We start from the raw sequence: 13001 nt of genomic DNA on the forward strand, positions 1-13001 counted from the left end.
CCAGGATGAAATAGAGTGGTTGGCACAGAAATTTAGACTATTTGTCCTGTCTCGGGTATTTGGCTCAATTCGAATCGCCCCTGCCTGCTTCACAATGGCTGGCTACGGGAATTCACAAAGCTGTCTTTAAAACGACCCTAAGCGTTAAATTTCAGGAATGTGCAACTCACAGAGTGGTTAGTGGTGTTCGTTGACTTTCAAAATCAAGTATCATAGCGAAATAAAGTTTCTGTTGGGTTATATTTGTCATTTTGTAAATCCATTGATTTCGGTTGGAAGAGTCATTGCTCGTTGACAGGAAACGGAAAGGCGGGCTGGTTGTAGTCTTTTCCCTCGGTTCACCGTCTCAATGTTATGGCTAGAACGCATCGAAAAGACTACAACCAGCCACCCTTTCCGTTTCCGAAAAACCAGAAGAATTAATCAAAAATTTTCAAAATACCAGAATTGTCCTTTAAGCAATTAACATTTAGCAATTTTAAATCTGTTTACTCAGTGGGAATTTCAAAACTAATGGCAAAGGAAAGTTAATATAATATATACAATGGTAAGAATACGTTTATGCACTCATGCTAAAGTTGACTCAAAGGAGGAATAAAAAGATCATCCTTTGGTAAATGATCTTAATGCCTTAAACAAATGAGGGAAAATCCAACCTTTTAGGCCACCAATTTCACCACCTCTTCGTTTTAAAATACAGGGTGCATAGGAACCTTTATGATTATTCCCATAGAGGCAGGCATGGCATGGTTTTATTTCAGTTAGCCTATGGTTTGATTTGCATTGAGAAATCATTAGGCTAACTAACAGCTATAAGGCTAACTGAAAAGAACCACGCCAATCTCTAGGTATGGTGAAGGATATGTGATGATGTGGGGCGATTTTAATTCAAAAGGCCTAGGTGACTTTATCAGGATGCATAGTATCCTGGATCCATGAAATAATTGGCCTTTAAAAATACAAAAAATGCCTGCCTCTATGGGAATTTAACATAGGGGTTCCTATACTTATGAACCCAGTATTTTAATGCAGAACATTTATTTATTTACCATACATTATTCATTCACAAAGAAAATTGGTGGCCTAAAATATGGAATGTTTCATTATTTATTTAATTAAGGCATTAAGATCAATATCCAAAAGATGATTTTGTATTCCTCTTTTTAGTCAACTTTAGCAAGGGTGCATGCATTTATTCTTACCACTGTATGAGCTTAAATATGATACTGCAATTAAAAGAGGAAATTGAGGTTTTAAAGTAATGGGGGTTGAAGTTACATTACCATTCTGTTGCATATGTAACTAACAGGACAACAAATAAGTTACATATGCAACAAAGCCTGTACAATATATGTAAGCTTGAGTAACAAACAAAAATGCACTTGCTATATGTTAAATAGGGGTTGTTGTTGAGAAATGATATGGTTTTGAATTAAAAGAAATTGCAATAATTGCAGGGAACATTTTTTAATTTTGTAATATTCAATTATATTATTATTTCGTGCAGGCATATTTTTGTTTTTCATAACTGTATGTTTTCAGTGTTTTTTTTTTAAATGTACTTCCATAAATAAACTATGCAAATGATGTCACACACAAATGCTTTCTTATCTCCCTTGTTGCTTGAGCTTGATTTCCTGAAAATATTTTTTGTGATGTTCAACACTGATAGACCCAGATTATATTGGACATAAAATTTGTGCCCTGATCACTCTGTATAGTTTTTGGCAAACCAAAAGTTGTGAAGAATTTAGTGAGAGCTTTCACAACTGGCTTGGCTCTGATGGTGCGCAGTGGGATGGCCTCAGGGTACCGCGTTGCAGCGCACATCACCGTCAAAATGTATTGATGTCCAGATTTCGTTTTTGGTAACGGACCCACACAATCCACCAACACTCGTTCAAACGGCTCCCCAAGCACCATTTCGCAGCCCGAATGGCATAACGGTATACTGTAGGAAAGTGTCGGGTGTGACGAAAGCTGATATTTCTGAGGCCCGTGGTGTCAAAGGAACTTGCCAGTAACCTTTTAACAGGTCCAGCTTTGTCACAAATTTGGCGGAGCCTACACGATCTATGCAATCCTCCATCCTGGGGAGCGGAAAAGAGTCGGGTTTAGTAACTGCATTTACACTCATGAAAACAGAGTGATCCAAGTCTCTCCATTATGCCAGTACAGTACAGTGTCTGTGTGTGTGATGTGTGTGTGTGTGTGTGTGTGTGTGTGTGTGTGTGTGTGTGTGTGTGTGTGTGTGTGTGTGTGTGTGTGTGTGTGTGTGTGAGAAGAAATTGAGCTGCAGTTCCGAGGCAGAGACACTGGCTATTCACAGTATGTTAAAGAATTCTAGTGAAGTAACCCTAGTGGACCACACTATCTGCCACATTGTAGAACTCCGGGTTCTACCTCTAATCTAGACTGACCGCCGGTGATTTGAGTTCGCCCTGCACAAGGGTCTGGAGAAGAGCAATACATTTCTTTCTGCTTCCGATACGTTTTCGCGGGAGCCAATCACCAAGCCGGCTTTTCTCCTTGGTGCACTATTGGCTGGTTTAACACAATGACGACAGGGAAGCAACGGCAAGCAAACAATCGCGTACAGAGTCAGTTGAACTAGGCCCGTTGATCACGCCACTTGTGCTGAAGAAAATGACGGCAGCTTCCCCAGACCAAGCGCAATCTACGACTGCGCTTGGTCTGGCAATGGCCAGGCTACCTCTCATCAGCAATCATAGGATTCATTCATGCTCCTTAGATACCATGTCGGGGTTACGCACACATTTTCTGCCGTGGTCTATGGACCCCCTGAAGTAGCCTTAGCCACCCCCTGTATAAAACTCTAGTTCCGCCACTGGTGACACATGAACCCCACCTGGGTTAGGGGTTCAATTCCCTGCCAAGAATGTGGGCACTCGCGGTATTGTAACATGCCTCCGATAAAAGCCTATCTATCTATATATATATATATACACAGTATATAAGAAAGAAATATTTATATTAAAAAAAGATATATATAGGCTAAATATATGTGAAAGAAAACAAATATATGCATTAAAAAAAAGCTATAAATATATATTTAAAGATCCTATATATTTGAAAAAAAAAGGTTTTTTTTCATGTTATATCTGATCTTTGGACCAGGCCTACCTTTCCTTCTGCGTCTTCCTGGAAGCTGTGGGAGAGCATCTGCCGCTGGCTGGGGTCATCTGGGACGGACAGCCACAGAGAAGATGGACACTCGTCCTCAAAGCTGCATCTGTGGTGGAAAAAGAGACAGATAGAGGACTCCATATCCCATGATGCACCATTAACTGTGGTTTTAGCTGGGTTCACCGGCAAGGTCAAATCAGCCCTGGTGCGTTTCAAAGGAGGCAGAAATGGCGTTCTGTAAACGGGGGGACTGGCGGGGGTGAAGTGGTGGGTTAAAAGACTAAAAAGATATAACTTTTAGGTAGGTGGGTAAAACAGTTGGAAGTCGTTTCGCCTCGGAGGTTTTTCATCCGGATTATATCTTTGTCTCTCAGGAGAGGATAAAAAGTATCACGGCTCTGTTTCTCTCTTCTCATTCATTTTATCGAATGATTTGCGTGATTAGTGGCGGCATGTCACTCAGGAGGTCGAGCAGGTTGGCTGGTGACCTGAAGGTTGCTAGTTCGATCCCTGGCTCCTCCTAGCTGAGTTTCGAGGTGTCCCTGAGCGAGACACCTCACCCTTACTGCTCCGGGCGAGCTGGCTGTCGCCCTGCGTGGCTGACACCGCCGTCGGTGTGTGAATGTGTGAATGAATGGGTGAATGCCGTTTTTTTTACATCCATCTTATTCTCCGTCTGATTAAAACACTTTTTTAAAAAACAAGCCCAAATGGGAGGGACCTCTAAAATTGGAGTGACCTCTAAACTGAGCGTGACCTCTCAGTCGGTGACCTCAGCCTGACCTGGCCGCAGTCACTGGCGGAGAACTATGAACCAGACATTAGGTTTGGGAAACTACCTGTTGATACCGTTGGTTAATAAGGCCTATTTAAGGGATGTCCTTAGAATAGATGGATGCTTGGGCATGGCGTGGTTTCCCGATTTAGACATCATCAGAAGTCGTGTTCTCAGAATGAAAAGAAGAAGTGTTTAACCGACGACTGGTGCCCACTGCCAAGTGAAGCAACAACTGGTCACTAGTGGTCGACTAGTGGTGAGTATCCCTAGTCAACGACTACCAGTCAACATCCCTAGTCGTGCACATCACTAGTCATTGACTGGTAGTGAACATCGCTAGTCATCGACTGGTAGTGAACATCGCTAGTCATCGACTAGTAGTGAACATCACTAGCCATCGACTAGTAGTGAACATCACTAGTCATCGACTAGTAGTGAACATCCCTAGCCATCGACTTGAACATCCCTAGCCATCGACTAGTAGTGAACATCCCTAGCCATCGACTAGTAGAGAACATCCCTAGCCATCAACTAGTAGTGAACATCCCTAGCCATCGACTTGAACATCCCTAGCCATCGACTAGTAGAGAACATCACTAGTCATCAACTAGTAGTGAACATCCCTAGCCATCGACTAGTTTCTTCTAGTTGATGATTGGATCGTCGATTTCTTTGATCGCGGTCCGATCTTTCTGTGGTGTGTTTTTCACAGAAACCGACACACATAAGACCAAAGCCTGAAGGTCTTATGCCTCACTTCCTTGCGCGACAGCAGCGCTTGTGTCACTTCCCCTTTAAAAAGAGAAATAAGTGTGCAATGAGGATGTCATCAATGTTACCCAAAGAGTTGATGTGTGTGTGTGTGATGATGTGTAGTGTGTTAGTGGGTCGATGGTAGTGTGTAATAGTATGCAGTGTGTAGTGTGTTAGTGTATAGATCAGAGTATGTAATGGGTGTGTATTGTGTTAGTGTGTAGATGTGAGCGTGTAGCATGTCAGTGTGTAGATGAGAATGTCAGCGTGTAGATGAGAGTGTGTGATGTGTGAAGTTTGTCAGTGTGTAGCTGAGGGTGTGTAATGGGTGTAGCGTCAGTGTGTAGCTGAGAGTGTGTAATGTGTGCAGTGTGTCAGTGTGTAGCTGAGAGTGTGTAATGTGTGAAGTGTGTCAGTGTGTAGCTGAGAGTCTGTAGTGTGTCAGTGTGTAGCTGAGAGTCTTTAGTGTCTGAGTGTGTAGCTGAGAGTGTGTAATGTGTGTAGTGTCTCAGAGTGTAGCTGATCAGCTGACCGTCTCAGAGCTCCACACCATCCGCAGTACGGGTCGCGGGCGTTCCAGCAGGACTGCAGACTGCTGTGTTGAACACACTGAGACACTGGAACACGCATCAACTGGGGGAACACACACACACACACACACACACACACACACACACACACACACACACACACACACACACACACACACACACACACACACACACACACACACACACACACACACACACACACACACAAATAAGCATATACACACACACACACACATGACTGATCCCTAGTGATTCAAATTCCCTTGAAGTTGCTTTGGACGGAATAGTCTTCTACAAAGTGAAGTAAGTGATACATTTCTTCATTAAAAAAAGTAAAGCTACAGATAATCTCCAATATCCACAAGCCTACCTTGTCCCTAACCGCCAGGAAGACGTGCTTGCGGCCCACGGGGTCCAGGTGCATCTTGGGAAAGACGCGGCGGTCGTCGGGGGCCTTCCAGATGACGCTGAGACACTGGGCCTGGAGCGTGGCGTCCACCGTCAGCTGAGTCAGACAGACAACCACACCGAGGTGAGCTGATGGTTACACTTAGAGCACAGAGGACCTTACACCTAGAGCACAGTTAGAGTAAGAGTACACTGAGAGGACCTTACACCTAGAGCACTGTTAGAGTAAGAGTACACTTAGAGGACCTTACACTTAGAGTACCTTACACCTAGAGTACACTCAGGGTACCTTACACTTAGATTACCTTACACTTAAAGAACCTTGCCATTATAGTACCTTACTTAGAGTACCTTACATTTAGAGTAGATTCATAGTAGCTAACAATTAGAGCACGTTACATTTAGCTTACACCTAAAGTACACTTGGTGTACCTTACACATGAGTACCTTACACTGTATGAGTACCTTACACAGCAAACAATGGTCAAGGTCCTCTGCCTGCAAAGACCAGAGAGAATTAACTTCTAAGTTAACTCTCTCTGGTTATTCTACGTTAACCAAAAAAAAAAATAATAATCCCCCATAATATCTATGCATTATTCATTTTTGGTTGTGTATGCTAAAATGCAATGAACATTTATTTTCAAAATTGACGACGAAACAAGTGGCCAGAAATTATGCCTGCAGCTTAATGCATTTCCTTTCCCGACTGCACATTTCAAGGGTTACCAGGGAAGATGTACCACTCACAAGACCATGGCTAACTCAATCTCCCATGACCTTTGAGCCTGAGCCATCCTGTAAATGTAATCACAGGCGCTTTTGCTGCACTCATTTCCTTTTGTGCTGTGATCACATGACACATATGTCGTTTTTGATGAGACAAGCATGCCTACTCGGCTTGTCAGTGTAGAGGAGAGGATGTGATGTAGCATGACGTAGCACGCAGGGCCTACAGACCTTCAGCAGTTGACCGTCTCCGGTGCCGATGAAGACGATCAGCCAGTTGTTGAGCTTGACCGCGAGCACCGACGTCATGAAACGATGCTTCAGCAGCACGCGCAATGGCCTCAGCCTGATAGGCCCGTCACCCTATAGACATGCACGCACGCACGCACACGTACCCAAACACACACACACCGAACGCATAGACCGAAACACACACACATACACAAACGCCAACACACACACACACACACACACACACACACACACACACACACACACACACACACACACACACACACACACACACACACACACACACACACACACACACACACACACACACACAATTATTATGCCTTTATTTGCAATTCCATGTGATCAACTTTGTTTTAGACCTTCATGTAAATCAATTTAGCTTTGTAGTCTATGGCAAGTTCACCTTCCAAGATTCCTGTTTGAAGCCGAAGTCTGGGTCCGTGTAGGTCACTGCATCAGTTGGCGGACTGACGTCATATACGGCGAGCTCCGTGATAGTGACGTCATGGTCGCTAAATATCCCTGCCCAGAGGACCGGTTGGTCCCCGGGAATCACCGAGGAAGAAACGAGTCTCTGGCGCGCTTTGCCACCTTCACAACAGACGAGTGTCGCACCTCGCAGGGACCTTAACGTTTCTTTTTTGCTCGTTTTGCTCGCAAACCAAAGTAGACGAACTTTAGGGGCGTCGTAATTTAAGTTTGAAAAAATTAAAATAGTTGATTTGATTTGAAAGCCATCCACAAACTGGACACCTCGAGCACGCGCAACGATTTCGGGGCTATCCGTACCGTCTACGGCCGAGAGCAGTCCTCCAAACTGACTATCATGTGTGTTATGAAGACGAATTCGCGATTTTTTTGGAAAGTCCCCAAAGCCTGTGTCGTTCATTCCTTCAGCAGCAGCTAAAATGTAAGACTTTCCATTCACGTCAACCACAAAACCCACGGAGATGCCTTTTGGCACAGAAGGACTCAATTCAAAATGCTCCCCGCTTATTATCTGAGTTATGTCCGTCAAGTTCAGCGTCTCACAATAGCCGGAGTTCAGCGCACCGCAGGTGAACAACAGGTTGCGCTCCACAAGTGGCGCCAAGGTATTGACGCTAAAAGTGGACGCGCCCCCCTCCAAAGTCCTGTTAAACCGTCCAAAAACCGAGGACCCTATGTATTCTTCTCTCTGTGTCAGACTGTGAAGCAGCCCCAGGCTGAGGTTGAGCTGGTACAGGTAGTCGCCGGTGACGACGTACACCCAGCGTGCGGCGACGGTGAAGTCACGGATATCTCCACCACGGGAGGGGAACACGTCAACCTCCTGCAGACCGCGGCCCCCCCGGAGCCCACCGAGGGCGACGAAGAGCAGCAGCCACGCGAACACCATGGTGCGGAACAGCAGAGTCCTGAGAGAGCGACCTACTGCCTGCTCATCACGCGAGGAGACGCTGGAGTTCTGACACCGTGCGTAAAGGCGCACGAAAACTCGTAAGAGGAAAGTTCCGGTTTACGCAAAAAGGGAAGTGGGCAAAACATGGCAGTGTTTTGCCCACTAGGTGACTGCTTTTGAGCGTTTTCACAGTGAATGGTGCTTACCGGAGAGGGAAGCAAATTTAAATCTGTTGTTCCGAAGTTTATCCAAAATGTGATTTTTTTTTTCTTATTGTGAATACATTTCTTATTGTGAATACAGTTATTATGCAGGCTGTTGTTTAATTCATCCGCAGCTGCCACCTGTGTGTTTTCTTTTGGTCGTTTCTTCTGAAAGGCGTCTCCAAAACAAAGCTAAAGCTAGTTAAGGTCTCTCATCTAAATGTGGCATTTCTGCAAAAGACAATGTTAATATCCAAGATATAATATCCAAGATATCTAACTAATAAAATTGCACGTTTTCATGATCGTGATAGGGCTTCTTTCACCCAGTTCCCTTATGATCATTTCGCACTTGCGCAATGAAGTGCTGGTTCACCACATGGACTTATTAAGGAGTTCACCATCCACAAGAGAAAGTTGAAGATGAACGGACCCGGGTCCAATTCTCTGCACACGACTCGAGCGTTGCGGTTGCAGCGACTGTCCGCTAGAGGGCGCCCGGAGACCACGCTGCAGAACGCAACGGCACGCAGCTCAGAGAGAGACCCCGCTCCTCCTTATATCCCTTGGTCCACGGGCTAGAGTTTCAGTGACAGTTGAGCCGTTGTTCTGCTCGCCTCGCTCGACGCGGAACGAGTCCACCCCCCAGCTCCAGACCAACGATCGCGGTGCCAGGACCGTCAGCCTTCCGTCCGTCGTGAATCCGAGAAGGTCAACGACACCATCCTAACCACCGACTAAAAGGTTCTGCATTAAGAGAGCATCGTTTCACCGGTTAATCGGTTCGGTCCAGCGGTGTTCGTCCCCTTGTGCATTCCATCAGTTGAGGTGAGTGAAACGCTGTTTACGTGAGAGTTGTGTTCTTTAGCCATCATCCGTTGTGTTGTTTAATCAACAACCCAACGGATACAAGTCGTAGGCACACAGGGGCATTGTAGAAGTTGGTTAGCGGTCGTGTGACGTATTATATGTTAGGGAAACACACGTTATAACCTGTCACATCCAATAGCCTAATAATCGGAACCAAAAGCCTACGTCATATTAGGAACTGCTTGGGACCCCTTTTGCAAGTGTGTACTACACACTTGATGGCTGCATCTGCATGGTAGGCTTCCATCTCTGTACCTGTGTGCGTCCGGGGGGGTGTCGCTATCCTCCCGGACAGCACACGCACACGCACGCGCACACCTTGACCCCCTTACCACCCGGGGGTCTTTCCCCAGCGGCGACATCGTCCCCGCACAACGCACACACCGCGATGAGCCCGCGCCTCGGTCACTCATCCAAAGGTACGATATCATTGGTTTGAATCAGGCAACCGCCAATCCAACTTTCTCTTTTAAGGCGTGTATTCGTCTCGACTCTCACCGGTGAGCACAGACGCCGCCCCGGTGAACAGGGCAGTCTATAAGCAGCAGGCCCGTTTAATTAAAGCATTTGATGACAAGCGAGGGCTGCAGTGGGCGAAAGCCTTTCCTTTCTATAGCGTGCGGTGCACCAGCTGGGCAGGGCCCCTCCCGCGGCGGGTCCCTCCCCGCGGTCGGGCCCCCTGGCTGCCCTGTAATCGGGTGAGGAGCCACCACGACGAAGGAGGGCACCACCCATATCCAGACTTTACTTTACAGCAGAAGTGACAGGAAAGAATATCAGCGGACTTGGAGAATACGCGAGTGTTTACCGGGTTAGGGCACCGCACGCTGGACTGGGCACTGCACTGGGCACTGGGTTCAAGTGGATGTCAGCGAGCAGAACACATCACACACATCATCTTGTGGTTCGGGTTTTTCAAAGTCAAAGCGCCCCCCCAAAGTAAAGGTCCAAGAATGAACCAACTACCAGAGGAACAACTCGGTCTATAAACAGCTTTCCGTGCCCTCCCTGCCTCACACACACAATATGCGCCTTCTTTTTTCGTTTCTTGGCAGTAGTTTGGAGTGACAGTTGAGTCAGAACGCGCTTGCGTGCGTGCGTGCGTGCTTGCGTGCGTGCGTGTGTGCACTGTCTGTGAGACTCGACCGCCAGTATTGTTAATTCTTTTTTTTATTTTTAGCTGGTAGAAAGATATAAAAACGGATACAGCGGGGGATATGTAGAGAGGGAAAGAGAGAGAGAGAAACAACGGACGGAAAATAAAAGTCTGGCAGTTAGAAAAACCGTTGAAAAACCGAGAAAATAAAGACCTACGGCTACGGCACAGCGGTGCGTGGAAAACTCAACTCTCCGCCCGAAAGAGCTTGACATTTAAAAAAATGTAATACAAAAAAAAAGGCTGGAAGGTCCCGCTACCTTGTCATAAATGACCTCTAACCCATGCAAACGACTGCCTTTAACTGGAAAGGTAGGTGTGTGTTGAGGGGTGACCTAATCAGACCTAACCCCCACCCCCCACCAGCACTTCAGGACCAGTGTACCCTACTTTCACCAGCGCAGGCCAAATATGGGCATGCGTGTTTGTTTATGAAAGAAAAAGAAAAGTGAAGGCGTAGGGGTGACGGTGGTTAGGGGTGCAAGTGGGGGCGTGTCTAGGGAGGGGAGGGGGTCAAGGGTCTGCTGGGAGGGGGGTACGAGAGGGGGCATGTCCAGGGAGTGGGCTTAAGCTCTGCGGGGGTACGAGAGGGGGCTTGTCCAGGAGGGGGAGGGGGTCGAAGGGTCTTCTGGGAAGGAGGGGGGGGGGTACGAGGGGGGGTGTGTCCAGGGGGGGTGGGAGGCCTCCCCCCCTCTTGTCCAAGACACTTGGACACGCGCCAGTTCATAAAAGTGTCCAGCGTGACGTCTGGACGGCCCTGGGCTCTGCTCAGGGTTTAATGAGGTGTCCGCCCGGTGGGAAGCTAAGCCGCTAGTCCGCGCTCCTCATCAACCTGGACGGGCCGCTGGTGGGCACCTCAGTGCCAGGGTCTGTTACATCGGCCGCTCTCAAGCTGTGCCTGGCTCCGTCTATAGGCCGACTGTCGGATTCAAGTTGAATGAAAACACTTGTCTTCTTGTTTGTTTACCTTAGAGAGCGTGTGTGTGTGTGTGTGTGTGTGTGTGTGTGTGTGTGTGTGTGTGTGTGTGTGTGTGTGTGTGTGTGTGTGTGTGTGTGTGTGCTGTTCCTGTTGACTTTTTAGGCGGTGCAGAATCTCTGTTTACATGTCTAGCTTTGAGTGCTCAGTTCGCCTTTCGGTCGAACTAGGACCTGAAACCAGAACTAAAACCTGATGCCTCTGGTTAGTGTTGGAAGTGCTTGGTATAGGTGTGATCAGTACATGACTGGACTCTATTGCTGGTCTGTTTCCATTACAGCCAGGAATCCACCTGTCCTGGATGCTGTCTGCATTCCTGGTTCGCTCCATTCTTCCATATTGTTTTCATTCAACATCCCACTCGGACACACACTTGTATTGACCCACACACTCTCTCAACACACACACACACACACACACACACACACACACACACACACACACACACACACACACACACACACACACACACACACACACACACACACACACACACACACACACACACACACACACACACACACACACACACACAGGGGCGATTGTGACTGCTAAAAGGCGGCCACGGCAACAGGGGAGTGTGTGAGTCATGTTGATGATGAAGCGGTTGCCCCCGGTAACACGCTGGACCGCATTCTCAGCCTCTTCGATTGGCGTGCAGGCGTGTGTGTGCGAGTCCGCAGGCGCTGTGAGCATCAGCTGCAGGGAGAGAACGTGCCTCTTGATGTGGGAATCAAGAATCACACCGATGACGGGAGGAAGAGATGGGTTGATTAGTGTGTGTGTGTGTGTGTGTGTGTGTGTGTGTGTGTGTGTGTGTGTGTGTGTGTGTGTGTGTGTGTGTGTGTGTGTGTGTGTGTGTGTGTGTGTGCGCACACACCAAGGTTTGATCCCCAGGTCCACAACCTCAGTCTTCTCGTTGTGTTCGGTCGACACTGCGGGCGTATCGACGTGTTGACCAATAGGGTGGGGCTTTGTTGGACTACTGTGAAATGATCACACGATTAGAACGAGGGACGGGATTCGTCAGGGTCACGATGGGAAACATACTGCGATTCTGTTAATGTTAGTTTTTTTGGTCCATTGTTATTGTGTAAATGAACGCGGCCGATAAGAACTGAGCATAATCGATGCAGACTGACGATTGCAGGACAGCACCGTTGTTTTGCTTCCACTGAGATCAATTTGTGAGGCGACCTGACGATGCAAGCATTGTGAAAGAACCCCCATTCTCAAGTGAAAACGTTTTTGTACCCCTTACCCTGAAGGGGCGATTCTGTGAATCGAAACAATTCAGCTTTTGACCAGCACGCCTCACGAACTCACATACCAACCAATAGATCTGCAGTACAGTCAGATAAACTAGAACGTTTAAAGCTGAGGCTGAGTTTGGACTTTGTTTTTCTCCTCATGTGAGGGGGTGGGGGGGAGGGGTGATATTGTGATTCACTCGATGTTATGACACTGATATGACTCAGAATTCTGCATAACCCTTGAATGTCTTTGCGGAAGATCCCAGATGTGTTTCCCCGCAGCCCTTGAGGTAACGGATAACGACGTTGTGTATCTGTCTCCCATCAGGCAACATCTCCTCTCGGTTTCGGGACCGGGGAATGGACAGCTGATCTCAGAGCTCTGTGATTGGCTGCCGCGGCTGCCGCTGCTGCTGCTGCTGCTGCTGTCATGGCGAAGAGCCCAGAAGTCAAGCTGGCCGTGTTCGGCCGAGCGGGCGTCGGCAAGTCAGGTAGGGCGATGCCCACCGCCCACCGCCCCCCCCCCCCCCCCCCCCCTCAT

At 47.5% G+C, this 13001-nt stretch overlaps 2 protein-coding genes across 3 annotated transcripts in view; one reads left to right on the forward strand and one right to left on the reverse strand.

The window, feature by feature from the left end:
* Nucleotides 1–8084, reverse strand: part of plxnc1 (plexin C1) — a 34392-nt gene extending 26308 nt beyond the window's left edge. For both annotated transcript variants that reach the window (XM_056588042.1, XM_056588041.1), the window contains exons 1-5: nt 7025–8084; nt 6598–6729; nt 5600–5734; nt 5211–5311; nt 3145–3253 (exon numbers count right to left, since the gene is read on the reverse strand). In XM_056588042.1, coding sequence (XP_056444017.1) covers nt 3145–3253; nt 5211–5311; nt 5600–5734; nt 6598–6729; nt 7025–7999 — 1452 coding nt within the window. In that variant the 5' untranslated portion in view covers nt 8000–8084. The remainder of the gene's footprint in view (nt 1–3144; nt 3254–5210; nt 5312–5599; nt 5735–6597; nt 6730–7024) is intronic.
* Nucleotides 8085–8744: 660 nt separating this feature from the next.
* rerg (RAS-like, estrogen-regulated, growth inhibitor) overlaps nt 8745–13001 on the forward strand; it is a 29590-nt gene continuing 25333 nt past the window's right edge. The window contains exons 1-2 of the mRNA XM_056588106.1: nt 8745–9033; nt 12789–12951. Of these exons, the coding sequence (XP_056444081.1) occupies nt 12891–12951 (61 nt within the window). The 5' untranslated portion in view covers nt 8745–9033; nt 12789–12890. The remainder of the gene's footprint in view (nt 9034–12788; nt 12952–13001) is intronic.

The sequence above is a fragment of the Gadus chalcogrammus genome, chromosome 4, assembly GCF_026213295.1.
Source record: "Gadus chalcogrammus isolate NIFS_2021 chromosome 4, NIFS_Gcha_1.0, whole genome shotgun sequence".
NCBI classification, from domain to species: Eukaryota; Metazoa; Chordata; class Actinopteri; order Gadiformes; family Gadidae; genus Gadus; species Gadus chalcogrammus.